The 13,984-nt window shown below is 38.4% G+C and overlaps 6 protein-coding genes across 6 annotated transcripts; 3 read left to right on the forward strand and 3 right to left on the reverse strand.

The window, feature by feature from the left end:
• Positions 1–21: 21 nt before the first annotated feature.
• LOC105227492 (uncharacterized) lies at positions 22–2,299 on the reverse strand. The gene is made up of 4 exons (XM_011206852.4): positions 2,119–2,299; positions 1,741–2,048; positions 428–1,676; positions 22–370 (listed from the first exon to the last, which is right to left on the reverse strand). Exons 1-3 carry the CDS (start codon positions 2,174–2,176, stop codon positions 1,584–1,586), a joined length of 459 nt encoding a protein of 152 aa, XP_011205154.1. The 5' UTR covers positions 2,177–2,299; the 3' UTR covers positions 22–370; positions 428–1,583.
• A 465-nt stretch (positions 2,300–2,764) lies between these two features.
• Positions 2,765–3,399, forward strand: LOC105227495 (V-type proton ATPase subunit e). Its single transcript, XM_011206854.3, has one exon. The coding sequence runs from the start codon at positions 2,863–2,865 to the stop codon at positions 3,118–3,120; it is 258 nt and encodes an 85-aa protein (XP_011205156.1). The 5' UTR covers positions 2,765–2,862; the 3' UTR covers positions 3,121–3,399.
• Positions 3,400–3,459: 60 nt separating this feature from the next.
• On the reverse strand, positions 3,460–4,649 carry LOC105227494 (tRNA (cytosine(38)-C(5))-methyltransferase). The gene is made up of 2 exons (XM_011206853.4): positions 4,499–4,649; positions 3,460–4,444 (listed from the first exon to the last, which is right to left on the reverse strand). Exons 1-2 carry the CDS (start codon positions 4,557–4,559, stop codon positions 3,483–3,485), a joined length of 1,023 nt encoding a protein of 340 aa, XP_011205155.2. The 5' UTR covers positions 4,560–4,649; the 3' UTR covers positions 3,460–3,482.
• A 130-nt stretch (positions 4,650–4,779) lies between these two features.
• Positions 4,780–5,582, forward strand: LOC105227497 (uncharacterized). The gene is made up of 3 exons (XM_011206856.4): positions 4,780–5,045; positions 5,121–5,154; positions 5,225–5,582. The coding sequence occupies exons 1-3, from the start codon at positions 4,919–4,921 to the stop codon at positions 5,556–5,558; spliced, it is 495 nt and encodes a 164-aa protein (XP_011205158.1). The 5' UTR covers positions 4,780–4,918; the 3' UTR covers positions 5,559–5,582.
• Positions 5,527–6,349, reverse strand: LOC105227496 (transmembrane protein 242). Its single transcript, XM_011206855.4, has 3 exons — positions 6,187–6,349; positions 5,880–6,118; positions 5,527–5,824 (listed from the first exon to the last, which is right to left on the reverse strand). Exons 1-3 carry the CDS (start codon positions 6,272–6,274, stop codon positions 5,693–5,695), a joined length of 459 nt encoding a protein of 152 aa, XP_011205157.1. The 5' UTR covers positions 6,275–6,349; the 3' UTR covers positions 5,527–5,692.
• A 266-nt stretch (positions 6,350–6,615) lies between these two features.
• LOC105227498 (DNA-directed RNA polymerase II subunit RPB1) lies at positions 6,616–13,444 on the forward strand. Its single transcript, XM_011206857.4, has 9 exons — positions 6,616–7,091; positions 7,159–7,683; positions 7,749–8,705; positions 8,771–9,371; positions 9,428–10,167; positions 10,237–10,611; positions 10,682–11,783; positions 11,853–12,041; positions 12,109–13,444. Exons 1-9 carry the CDS (start codon positions 7,014–7,016, stop codon positions 13,209–13,211), a joined length of 5,670 nt encoding a protein of 1,889 aa, XP_011205159.1. The 5' UTR covers positions 6,616–7,013; the 3' UTR covers positions 13,212–13,444.
• Positions 13,445–13,984: the final 540 nt, after the last annotated feature.

Below are 13,984 nucleotides of genomic sequence, written 5' to 3' on the forward strand. Positions count from 1 at the left end.
GAAATAAATAAAAACTCAAACTTGTTGTGGTAAAATGAGTCTAGTTTATATTAAACATTTCTACATAATTTTATGATGTACCTATATTTAATCCATACGCATGTATTTATTTATTTGCACAAACAAATAATACAGGTAAATATGTACATCAACGCATAGCAGCACTATGTATTTTGTATGGCTGCTGTTGTTGTTGTTTAAGCGGATACCTAGTCACCTGTGGTTGCTGCTACTTGCCGGTTGTTATATGAGCAATCGCGAATTGAGAAATCCATAAACAGCGTTTACGAATCCATTCGCCAGCAAGTGCACACATCTAACGGCCAAAGGTTTGCGTTTCTTAACGCTGCCCGATTCACTATTTTCATGTCTAAATAATGAAATGAAAGCACTTTAGTAATTGTTTAACAATATTGTTGGCCCTTACAGTTGGTAGTCCACATTCATGCCGACCAGGTTCACCTGTCGCTTTCGGCTACTTGATGGCTGTGCCTCCAGTTTATCCATAAGTAGAACCGCTTTCTGTGCGTTACGCCAACAAACTACTTAAAAAGCCAGCTATAAAATTGATTGTAGAGCTGCTCTTTGCATTGCTATAAGTATTGTTTTAATTTCTTTTACTGTATTTTTATTTCCCCTTTTAAAAGTAAACAATTTGGCGGTCAGTCTGATTATCGCGTTGCTTCTTCTTTACATGCAAACGTCACATAAATATGTACATATATCAGCAAACCTATTTTTTCACAAACACTTGCCAATTGTTGTAGACACCGTCAAAGGTTGTTACAATGTACGAATTAGTAATGTTCTAGTCATTTGAAAAATATTTGTTAAAAGAAAGCAAAGCAATAAAAATTCTAGTGAGAGAAAATAAACAAACAGTACGTGACAACCGAGCCCCAGTTATAATAGCTAACGACAAATCAGATTGAGTGATATGCAAATAAGATACAAAGCTTAGTAGAGCCATAAAAACTTTGTAACGGTAATCGTTTGTGGTAGAAAATTGCGAAAGATCATACATATTGTGGAAAAGCATACAACATAATTCAATGGTTTAAAGTTAGTCTTAATAAATAGAAGTAAAAAACAACAAGCTTATGATTATTTTCTTTCTAATTTTGAATACGAATGTATTGCTTTACAAGAGTTTATTGATGTGTAAAAAATTGTGCACGCTCAAATTAAAGCATAATTTTGTATCTTGCCTTATACTTATGTGTAAATATTTTTAAAAAATTATGAATATATACTGCATTGCTAACAAACTAAGTATTAAAACATTACAATGTTAAAAAAGTAAAAATTATAAGAGTTCTTGTTTTTGTTGCCTTTCCAAACCAATATCGTAATATAATAACAAATTATAACATTATGCTTAGTGTAAAACTTGGACGGATTATATTCGAACACAATAATGCTAAGATTTTTCATATGAATTTAAGTTAAATAAAAGTATTCAAGTACTTTCTTTCTAATGGGGTTGTATGCTTATTTAATTTGCGTTTATTACAAATTTTTACTTTACAGAAGTAAAAACTTTGAGGCACTTGGGTGTTCTTAGTATATCTTCAACAGATTCTTCATTGGAACAATGAATACAGGCCGTGGAGAGAAGTTAAGAATAAGCCGCCGATCAAAATGCTGGCAGTTATTTTTTGTTTTGTTGAACCACTCTGGAGAAGGACACATATCATTTAAAATTCCAAATGCATATGATTTCAGATTATTTCAACTCACAATCACAAAGTAATTACAACGATCACCAACACAGCACTCATAGCACCACCAGTCCTCATACCAAATATGTGTGCAGTATTGCATATATCGCTTACGTCGCTGTTGGCATTGTTGCTTTGTCATACACCGTTTGGAAACATAGTATTGTTTTAGTGCACCCTGAGAGAAGTACGGTTGGCTACCCCAACGGATCTCAGTACCGCAAGCATCCTCACCTGGTTCACAAGTTTTTATCGTATTTAGACATTTCTCTGTGTTACCTGTCTGATTGGAACAAACATAGCACTCCAAACCGTTGACGAAGTTTACTACAAGTAGATATTAGTGTGGGAATACAGAGTGACTTTGTTCTTGACAAGATCTGTTGGTATGCCTTACCTTGTCCAATATAATAAATGGCTACAACGGTAATAATGAAAAACTTCCATGTTTCCATTTTCACTAAACGTGGTGAAGGATTTATTTAGGATGATGCAGAATTTAAAATAATTTTAAGACAAACACAACAAATATATAATAAACACAATTAACTAAATAATGACAAATAGATTTGACAGATTTTTATTTAAACCACGCCTTAAGACAGGGTCGCACTAAGCCCGCTTTTCTGCACAGTGGATTAACGTCATGCCAAATTTAAAAAATACTAAATTAAGGCTAAGAAAATATTATTAACATGGATTTTCTTTAAATTATTGAAGTAATGTACAGAATATTTTTAACATTTTTTAATTTTCGAAGTACAAAATTTTGTTATTTTATATTAATTTTTAAAAAGTTCTGATAAATTTTTACTTTATAAGTTCCTTTAAGTTAATAAAGTATAAATTAAATTATGTAAATTGATTGTTGGTATTTCAGCTCATCACAACGACATATATATTTTAATTACAAATATTTATAAAAAATATACCTTCAATTCATTATTTAAATAAGTACAAAAGTGAGTGCAGCACCATCTGTCGCTCATGCTTAATGCAATTGGCATGGCAGCACAGTTTTTTCTATTCTTTTGACAACGTCATTGTAGTTTTCTTTTGTGTATTGATTTTTTTCGTCGAACGCGATAAAGTATTTTCTTTGTCAGTAGATTAATTGTTAAAATATAAATTAAACAAAGATATGGGAGCAGCTTTCTTTCCTGTATTATTTTTCACCGCATTCTGGGCATGTGTTGGCATCGGCGTACCAATGATGACACCAAAAGGACCCAATCAAAGTCTCTTTCGTTGCATTATGATGTTAACTGCAGCGACTTGCTGGCTTTTCTGGCTATGCTGTTACATGGCTCAGATGAATCCATTACTTGGACCAAAATTGAATCAAAACACTATATATATAATAGCAAAGGAGTGGGGCAGTGAACTTAAAGACGGTTAAATGAGTGTAATACATTTATTACTATTTGTTGTAGAAAAGCAGACTTATGCTTATTATATATGTAAATAACTTATTTCCAATATTAATTATAGAAAAATGTATTGTGTTAAGATGGTGATTCATTTCAAGAATTGTGCATTCCTCTCATATTTTATCAACTTGATAACGAAATGCATTCAATTGCCATGGAATTTAAGTACGTTATAAATTATACTCCAAAAATGCGAAATCTTCAAATAATTTTCGGAAAATGTATTAATAAATAGAGGACCTAATAAATTTGTACTGTATTTATTAATTGGATCGATATATTGAAGTATTATGTAGAAAAACAGCATATAACCAAACAAACACTAACCATTTCAGGAGCATAGTATTTTTATTAATATGCCAACAACATAAACATTTATACTATTGCCCAAAAGACGGTACTTCTGCCGATTTGTTGTTTCTGTCGGAAAATCGAATGAATCTGGAAAGCTCATTAATCTTGCAACTTCGCGTGGAGTAAAATACCGCAATTTTAAACTTTTCAGAAGTTCTATACGTAGATGTTCATTTCCTTCAGAATTTTCTAACTCTTTTACCTTAGAAAATGTTAAATCCATATCTTTCTTAGCTAAAGGAGTATATATTGAGCCAGTACCTTCGCTGTAGTGGGTATACGCTTTAGTGAAACACATTGTCTTTTTTGATTCCGCTGTCACTATATCCATTAACCACACACGTTTAGTCAATATTTTTTCTGGTAAGTGATAGTCTTTAGTTATTTCCTCCGGCTCAATCAAGTCACTAATGATTTTTTCATTAAATTCATTTTTCGGAATTTCACATTCACTTGGTATTTTTTCTAAAATAGATTCCCCAGTGAAATTAAATTCTTTCCGACGTGCTAAGCAATAGTATCGACTTCTAGAATTCGGTATGCCAAATTGGGTTGGGGTCAGTAAGAATTCTCTCCAATGGTACCCTGCGGTTTTTAACGTTTCAACAAATTGTTTATGCGCTTCAGACACCTCAAAACCTTTTACATTTTCCATCAGTATATATTGTATGCTATGGCATTGTGGTAGCAAATCGCAAATATGTTGCAAAGCATCTGAGCGGTTATCAGCTACATCTAAGCGATTACCAACTCTCGTGTGGGGCTGGCAAGGAGGGGACATAAGTATCATATTTACGTTCATCTTCTCTATTTTCCGAGGGGTTAAACTTTGTATATTATTGTTGCATACTAAATACGATGGATAATTGTGGGCGTACACAGCATTGGCATGTGTGTTGATGTCCATTGCGGCGACTATAGTTCCAGGCATTCCAGAACCTAATAGAACAAGGAGACTAGTAAAGTGTATATACTAAGGCATTAGATACATACTATTAAAAGCATAATGCATGCCGCCAATGCCACTAAAGAGTTCCAAAATACGAAATTCCATGCTTTTGTGTTTTATTTACAAATAAATACTTGGGGGGAACAAATCTTCTTCTTGAAACAAGTTCACAATGCTAATTAGTTCACAATTTTTGGGTTGAGAACAGTTGTACAGGAATTCATTTATTCAGAAGTAAACATATCGTTTTTTTTAATAAATTGTTAAATAAATGTATTCTATAAATATTTTGACGTATAAAGTTTAAGTTTTTAAACTAAGAAGTTATACAACAAACAGTCAAATAAATAATTTCGTTTTACAATTTGATGGTAAACGATTAGGAATAAAAAGAAGAAGAACGTTCAAAAAGGCGCAACAATAGTTTGGCAATTTTATTTTCTTTAAACTTCTTAAATATAAATATGCAGGCCCCAATTTTAACAGATACTGAAGCAGAAACCACTGTAGAGCTAGATGAATCTTTAATCAATCAAGCATCACAACCCACAAATGCCACTAAAAGCATATTCAATATAACATTAAATGATGGTATGTATGCATATTCATAACTTCTAAAGTATAAGTTGCTTTTGTGCTAACAAAAAGAACAAAATCGTATTCTAGACCTTGAAAATCAGGAAGATGGGGAAGTGAAGAGGTATGTAATCTATATACACGCTTATTAATAATTGCATTGGCTTGTAACACCATTTTCAATTCTGTCACAGATATGAAGAGAATTTGCGACAAGAGATTAAAGAGTGGAGTACACTCTGGCGAGATTCTATTCAACAACTAAAGACGTTCAAACTAAAGCCTCATCCCATTGTTGACATGTCTATATTGTCGCCACAAAACCGTGCTTACTTGGAGAATGCACCTGATTTACAAAGATTTATACGTGAATCAATTGAGTTCCGTCAAAAAGCATATATATTTATGGAGAAAGACTATGCACAATTTCAAGATGTTTTAAGAAATGTTTTAGAGGTATGCGAGCACAATGCATTTATCAAAAAAGAAAGCAAAATTGAAGAAAATTTGGCAAATAAACAAAAATAAGGTTTATTTTACCTGAAAATCTAATTTTACATATTTTTTGTTATGTTCTAAAGCACTGAGTAGTATGAGCTGTTTTCCTTAATATTAAGTTTTTCTATAATTTTTAGGCATAATTTTAGCATGTTAGGTAAAAGTTATTCCTTGCATCCTGAACCTAAGTATTTCATTAAATCTGTCAGCGACTCGAAATCCGTACGACTTGTTGGGGGCGTGTCTTTCGTTAATCTTGGTAAACCTTGACCCATTTTCAGGCGAAACTCCTCCATCTATGTAGATATAAAACAGATGAGTAATGTTAAGAATATTTCATATTTGGCTTACATTTCTCGCCCCAGATAGTTTCCAAACACCATAACAAAATACTCCTGTACCTATAAATGCGTATAAAGTACCCCAACCTAAGGCGCGCATTGCCAACGCAGAACCCTCTTCAAGCAAGATACCTGCATCACGTCCGCTTTTCTCTATCAGTTTACTATGAGATTGTTTTGCTTTTCCCAGTGTTTTGGAAAATCCAAATATCGCGGATACCCCACCAACCAGACCAAGGAAGGCTGCCGCTATTGCGCCGTGACATAAGAGAAGATAAAGGTTAAATACGCATACATTCGAATAAAAAGTTTCAAACCTTGCATTTTATATTTGGAGTCTTTTTCGGCTATAGCCGGTTTAGAAGAAATTGGTGTAATTTCAGACATTTCCGCAGAAATGTTCATAAGTACCCAAAAGCAGTTCAATTAAAGTATCTCGTTCTAAAAATATTAGATTGGTTTATGTTTATTTACATTTATTGGGTAAGTTCAGTGAACGCTTGACATTGCAAATAAGCAGAGTTGTTATCACGTAGTATTTTATTACTTATGAGAATACAAATTTGCTTAAACTCTTTACATAAATATACACCAAAATCCTTAACCTTTTCCCAATATGAAACATGTTATATATTTCTTTTTGAAAATATATTACTTGTTTTTTAAATATCTCGTTATCTTTTCTATTTCTTAGAAAAATACTAAAATATGCAACTCTGTAGGTTTCGATGATATAAATATAGCGACCATGGGTCCGCGCGAAGCACTCGCTTCTTTTCGCCACGGGCAAAATTATTTCTTTTAGCGTGCGGCAATTTTATTATTTGAAAATAGCATAAATTCTCGAAAAATATAAACAAAAGTTTGTAAATACTGCAGCTGAGGTGTTGCTGCACTTGTGCGCATCATTTTTTGTATTGCACAGGTGGAAATTGCAACTTCAAAAGGTGTCTGAAAAATTTGCAAATTTCACCAGAAGAAACTGCGACGTCGATAACGAACGAGGCTTTTGTAGAAGAGACACATCGTGTCGAGTGCAGCGCAACTGACGTCTGCAGATTTCAGCGGAAAGAAATTTTTTTTTCACAAATTTTATGTGTTTTTAACAAGAGACATTTTCCTATTAAAAAATTAAATTTAAAAAATGGCGACCAACGATTCCAAGGCACCTTTACGCCAGGTGAAACGTGTGCAATTCGGTATTTTATCACCTGATGAAATTGTAAGTATTAAGACAAGCTTAGAATTAAAAATGATTGATTATTGCTAACTATTTATCAACTTTGTAGCGTCGCATGTCCGTTACAGAAGGAGGCGTACAGTTTGCCGAGACCATGGAAGGTGGTCGACCAAAGTTGGGCGGTCTAATGGACCCACGTCAAGGTGTAATAGACAGAACTTCTCGATGCCAAACCTGTGCTGGTAATATGACAGAATGCCCGGGACATTTTGGCCATATCGATTTGGCAAAACCAGTTTTTCATATTGGTTTTATTACAAAAACAATTAAGATATTGCGTTGTGTGTGCTTTTACTGCTCTAAAATGTTAGTATCTCCACAAAATCCAAAAATTAAGGAGATTGTTATGAAATCAAAGGGACAGCCACGAAAGCGTCTGGCGTATGTATATGATTTATGTAAAGGTAAAACTGTGTGCGAGGGTGGCGAAGATATGGATATGGCAAAAGATGGTCAACAAACGGATCCTAATAAAAAACAAGGTCACGGTGGTTGCGGTCATTATCAACCATCATTGAGACGTAGTGGATTAGAGTTGACTGCCGAGTGGAAGCATGTAAATGAAGATTCACAGGTAAACAATAAAAACCAATGTTATCATATTTTATTACAACTAAAAATTTTATTCAATACCTACAGGAAAAGAAAATCATAGTAACGGCGGAGCGTGTTTGGGAAATTTTAAAACATATAACTGATGAAGAATGTTTCATTCTCGGTATGGATCCCAAATATGCACGACCTGATTGGATGATTGTCACGGTATTGCCTGTACCACCATTAGCTGTGCGTCCAGCTGTTGTTATGTTTGGCGCAGCTAAGAATCAGGACGATTTAACGCATAAACTTGCGGATATCATTAAAGCAAACAATGAATTGAAAAAGAATGAAGGCACTGGCGCAGCAGCGCATGTTATACAAGAGAATATCAAAATGTTGCAATTCCACGTCGCTACGCTAGTAGATAATGACATGCCCGGTATGCCACGCGCTATGCAAAAATCTGGCAAACCGCTCAAAGCCATAAAGGCACGTTTGAAGGGCAAAGAAGGGCGTATTCGTGGTAATTTGATGGGTAAGCGTGTCGATTTCTCGGCACGTACTGTCATCACACCAGATCCCAATTTGCGTATTGATCAAGTCGGTGTACCACGTTCCATTGCGCAAAATTTAACATTTCCAGAGCTAGTGACTCCCTTTAATATCGATCGTATGCAGGAATTGGTACGACGTGGTAATTCACAATATCCGGGTGCCAAGTATATTGTACGTGACAATGGTGAGCGTATAGATTTGCGTTTTCACCCAAAACCATCCGATTTGCATTTGCAATGTGGTTATAAAGTAGAAAGACATTTACGCGACGATGATCTGGTTATTTTCAATCGTCAGCCAACGCTACACAAAATGAGTATGATGGGGCATCGTGTCAAAGTATTGCCTTGGTCTACATTCCGTATGAACCTGTCCTGTACTTCACCCTACAACGCTGATTTCGACGGAGATGAAATGAACTTGCACGTACCGCAATCGATGGAAACCCGTGCTGAGGTGGAGAATATACACGTTACACCACGTCAAATTATCACACCACAGGTTCGTACCATATTATTTTTTATATTTGCCGCAGTGTGTAATATTTTATAAAATTGCTTTTTTAGGCCAACAAACCCGTCATGGGTATTGTGCAGGATACTCTAACAGCTGTGCGTAAAATGACAAAACGTGATGTATTCATTACGCGTGAACAAATGATGAACTTACTTATGTTCTTACCCACATGGGATGGTAAAGTACCACAGCCGTGTATTTTGAAACCTCGTCCGCTATGGACGGGCAAACAATTATTTTCACTGATTATACCCGGCAATGTAAACATGATACGCACACATTCTACACATCCAGATGATGAAGATGATGGTCCTTACAAGTGGATCTCACCTGGTGACACTAAGGTCATGGTAGAACATGGTGAATTGATTATGGGTATCTTGTGTAAAAAGACACTGGGTACATCGGCGGGTTCACTGCTGCATATTTGTTTCTTGGAATTGGGTCACGAAATCGCCGGTCGTTTCTACGGTAACATTCAGACTGTAATTAATAATTGGCTATTGCTCGAGGGTCACAGCATCGGTATTGGTGACACAATTGCCGATCCACAGACCTATAACGAAATTCAGATGGCCATCAAGAAAGCCAAAGACGATGTCATAAACGTTATTCAAAAAGCGCACAACATGGAGTTGGAGCCCACACCCGGTATGTGTTCACTTTTTTATTTCGTTTACAATCTAACAAATTTTTCAAACTTACAGGTAATACCTTGCGTCAGACATTCGAGAATCAGGTGAATCGTATCTTGAACGATGCTCGTGATAAAACTGGTGGTTCTGCTAAGAAATCTTTGACTGAATACAACAATTTAAAGGCTATGGTGGTGTCGGGTTCGAAGGGTTCCAATATTAACATCTCACAGGTTATTGCTTGTGTGGGTCAACAGAACGTCGAGGGTAAACGTATACCATACGGTTTTCGTAAACGCACATTGCCGCATTTCATTAAAGACGATTACGGTCCTGAGTCGCGTGGCTTCGTGGAGAATTCATATCTTGCCGGTTTGACACCTTCGGAATTCTACTTTCACGCTATGGGTGGTCGTGAAGGTCTTATCGATACTGCTGTCAAGACTGCTGAAACTGGTTATATTCAACGTCGTCTCATAAAGGCTATGGAGTCGGTTATGGTCAACTACGACGGTACTGTGCGTAATTCTGTGGGTCAGCTGATTCAATTGCGTTACGGCGAGGACGGTTTGGCTGGTGAAACCGTAGAGTTTCAAAATTTGCCAACTGTCAAATTGTCCAACAAAGCATTTGAGAAGAGATTCAAATTCGATTGGTCCAATGAGCGTTATATGCGTAAAGTTTTCACTGACGATGTGATCAAAGAGCTAAGCGAGAGTGGTAATGCGTTGCCCGAGCTGGAGATTGAGTGGGATCAACTGTGTCGCGATCGTGAAGCATTGCGTGAGATTTTCCCCAATGGCGATTCTAAGGTAGGATGTCTAAATTTTTTGCTTACATGTTTAGAACGCCTATCACTTATATTGTCTTACATCTTTCAGGTTGTATTGCCTTGCAATTTGCAGCGCATGATTTGGAATGTACAGAAGATTTTCCACATTAATAAGCGCATGCCCACAGATTTGTCGCCACTGCGCGTAATTAACGGCGTACGCGATCTGTTGCAACGCTGCGTCATTGTGGTTGGCAATGATCACCTTTCGAAACAAGCCAATGAGAACGCCACACTGCTGTTCCAGTGTTTGGTGCGCTCTACGCTTTGCACAAAATATGTAGCGGAGGAGTTCCGTCTCTCAGCCGAGGCGTTCGAATGGTTGATTGGTGAAATCGAAACGCGTTTCCAGCAGGCACAAGCCAACCCCGGCGAAATGGTGGGCGCTTTAGCTGCGCAGAGTTTGGGTGAACCCGCCACACAGGTAAGCGCGACTGCGCAATACTAAATTATCTGGTTACTGCAATAATTTTTGTATATGTATGTGTTTTTAGATGACACTGAATACTTTCCATTTTGCTGGTGTGTCGTCGAAGAACGTAACACTGGGTGTGCCGCGTCTAAAGGAAATTATTAACATATCGAAGAAACCAAAAGCGCCCTCACTAACTGTATTTCTTACTGGCGGTGCGGCGCGTGATGCCGAGAAAGCTAAGAATGTACTGTGTCGTTTGGAACACACCACCTTGCGTAAAGTGACAGCCAACACTGCTATTTACTACGATCCCGACCCGCAGAGAACTGTCATTTCGGAGGATCAAGAATTCGTGAATGTCTACTATGAGATGCCCGATTTCGATCCGACACGCATTTCACCTTGGTTGCTGCGTATTGAATTGGATCGCAAACGCATGACCGACAAAAAATTAACTATGGAACAGATTGCCGAGAAGATCAACGCCGGTTTCGGTGACGACTTGAACTGTATTTTCAATGATGACAACGCTGACAAATTGGTGTTGCGCATACGTATCATGAACAATGAGGAGACCAAGTTCCAAGATGAAGACGAAGCAGTCGATAAAATGGAGGATGATATGTTCTTGCGTTGTATTGAAGCGAATATGCTCTCAGACATGACATTGCAGGGCATCGAAGCCATTGGCAAAGTGTACATGCATTTACCACAAACGGACAGTAAAAAACGTATTGTTATCACGGAGACGGGGGAATTTAAGGCCATTGGCGAGTGGCTGCTGGAAACTGACGGTACTTCAATGATGAAAGTACTCTCCGAACGTGATGTGGATCCTGTGCGTACATCGTCCAACGATATTTGTGAAATTTTCCAAGTATTGGGCATAGAGGCTGTACGTAAATCGGTTGAAAAGGAAATGAATGCTGTGCTGCAGTTCTACGGCTTGTACGTGAACTATCGTCATTTGGCCTTGTTGTGTGACGTAATGACAGCTAAGGGTCACTTGATGGCCATTACACGTCACGGTATCAATCGACAGGACACTGGTGCACTTATGCGTTGCTCATTCGAAGAAACGGTCGACGTGTTGATGGATGCCGCCGCGCATGCGGAAACCGATCCGATGAGAGGTGTGTCGGAAAACATTATTATGGGTCAATTGCCGCGTATGGGCACGGGTAAGTGAAAAGCATTGTAAGAAAAGTCAATCAAGTATTATTTTAATAAAAAATCCTTTTTAATTACAGGTTGTTTCGATTTGCTGCTCGATGCTGAGAAATGTCGCTACGGCATTGAAATACCGAGCACATTGGGCTCGAGCATGATTGGCGGTTCGGCAATGTTCTTTGGCGCCGGTGCTACGCCTAGCATGACACCACCCATGACACCTTGGGTACAGTGCGGCACACCGCGCTATTTCTCACCATCTGGTCAAAGTAAGTTCCTTTGTTATACTACATTATTAAATAACATATTTTATTTGACTCCAATTCTCATTTGTAGTGAGTGGCATGACACCTGGTGGTCCCAGCTTCTCTCCATCAGCCGCCTCTGATGCTTCGGGCATGTCGCCAAGTTGGTCCCCAGCCCATCCTGGCTCATCGCCTAGTTCACCTGGCCCCTCGATGTCACCATATTTGCCACCATCGCCCAGCGTTTCACCATCATATTCGCCGACAAGTCCGAATTATACCGCTTCATCGCCGGGTGCCGCTTCACCCAATTACTCACCAACCAGTCCGAATTATTCGCCGACAAGCCCCTTGTATCCGGCCACAAGCCCACGTTACTCAACAACACCGAATTTCGCACCCCAGTCGACTGGCTACTCACCATCGACCAGCGGTTATTCACCAACATCACCAGTCTATTCGCCGACTTCAAATTATCAATCGTCCAGTCCATCGTTTTCGGGCAGTGGCACAAATATGTATTCGCCGGGCAGCGCTTACTCACCAACATCTTCGAACTACTCACCAAATTCACCAAGTTATTCGCCCACATCTCCGTCTTATTCACCTTCCAGTCCGTCGTATTCACCAACTTCACCATGTTATTCGCCCACGTCACCGTCGTATTCACCATCATCACCAAACTATACACCAGTTACACCATCATATTCACCAACCTCACCGAATTATTCGGCTTCACCACACTATTCGCCCGCTTCACCGGCATATTCGCAAACGGGTGTCAAATATTCACCCACTTCACCAACTTATTCGCCGCCATCACCATCATACGATGGATCGCCCGGTTCACCACAATATACGCCCGGTTCGCCACAGTACTCGCCGGCTTCGCCGAAGTACTCACCAACATCGCCACTTTATTCGCCCAGCTCACCGCAGCATTCACCGGCCAATCAATACAGTCCAACCGGCTCCAGTTACTCGGCTACAAGTCCACGCTATTCCCCCAACATGTCGATCTACTCACCGAGTAGCACCAAATATTCACCAACATCGCCGACGTACACACCAACCGCACGCAATTACTCGCCCACATCACCGATGTACTCGCCGACGGCACCATCACAAGGCTACAGCCCAACCAGTCCAGCATATTCACCGAGTAGTCCCACATTCGAAGAGAGTGACGATTAATTCTTTGTCTAGGTTATTTCCGCGGTTGAGGGAGTGGTTGCAGTGCCCAACTGGGCACTTGCTACACACTACAGTTATAACAATACATATTTCTTTTTGATATCCATATGAAAATATTTTATATAGCATTTAAGATTAATTGTTCAACTTCAATGTATAATCAAATTATAATTGTATTACAGTCATTTGTAGTAAGACATACATTTGAGATATAAATGAGCTCATACACCGCACTTCAAATTGTTTTCTATTTTGGGGGTTATGTGCAGCATTTTATGGGTGTCCGTAGTTGGCTTACTCAGAGCCGGTTACCTTCACAAATAAGAAAGTATCTATTCGAGAAGTTTTGGTCATTCAGTTTGTATAGCAGCTATATGTTATAGTGGTCTGATACATTTTGAGTGCAATTGTCTCAGATACAGGGACTAGTTCGCTTACCATATATAGAGACATACAGACGGACATGAGTAAATCGCCAGCGATCTAACCGGGGCTAGGTCACCGAACGCCTTTCCGACATATCCAATATACATATGTCTTGCGTGCAATGAGTCTCCGCATGACACTGGCCACCTCTTTGTATGCCCTAAGACCCAGAGCCTACGATATTTCCTTCTGAATTATCTCATCAAAGTTCTCTGTTTGTCGCTGACCTGTCTTAAAGTCTTTTAAATCGTCAGTGAAGCTGTATTGCCGAAATCTGAAAAATCTGTCTTTAGAAGAGTCCAATCTTCTGATAGTTTTGCTCTTCTGCGTATAGTAAAGATACTTCC

The sequence above is a fragment of the Bactrocera dorsalis genome, unplaced genomic scaffold (genome assembly GCF_023373825.1).
Source record: "Bactrocera dorsalis isolate Fly_Bdor unplaced genomic scaffold, ASM2337382v1 BdCtg081, whole genome shotgun sequence".
Taxonomy (NCBI): Eukaryota; Metazoa; Arthropoda; class Insecta; order Diptera; family Tephritidae; genus Bactrocera; species Bactrocera dorsalis.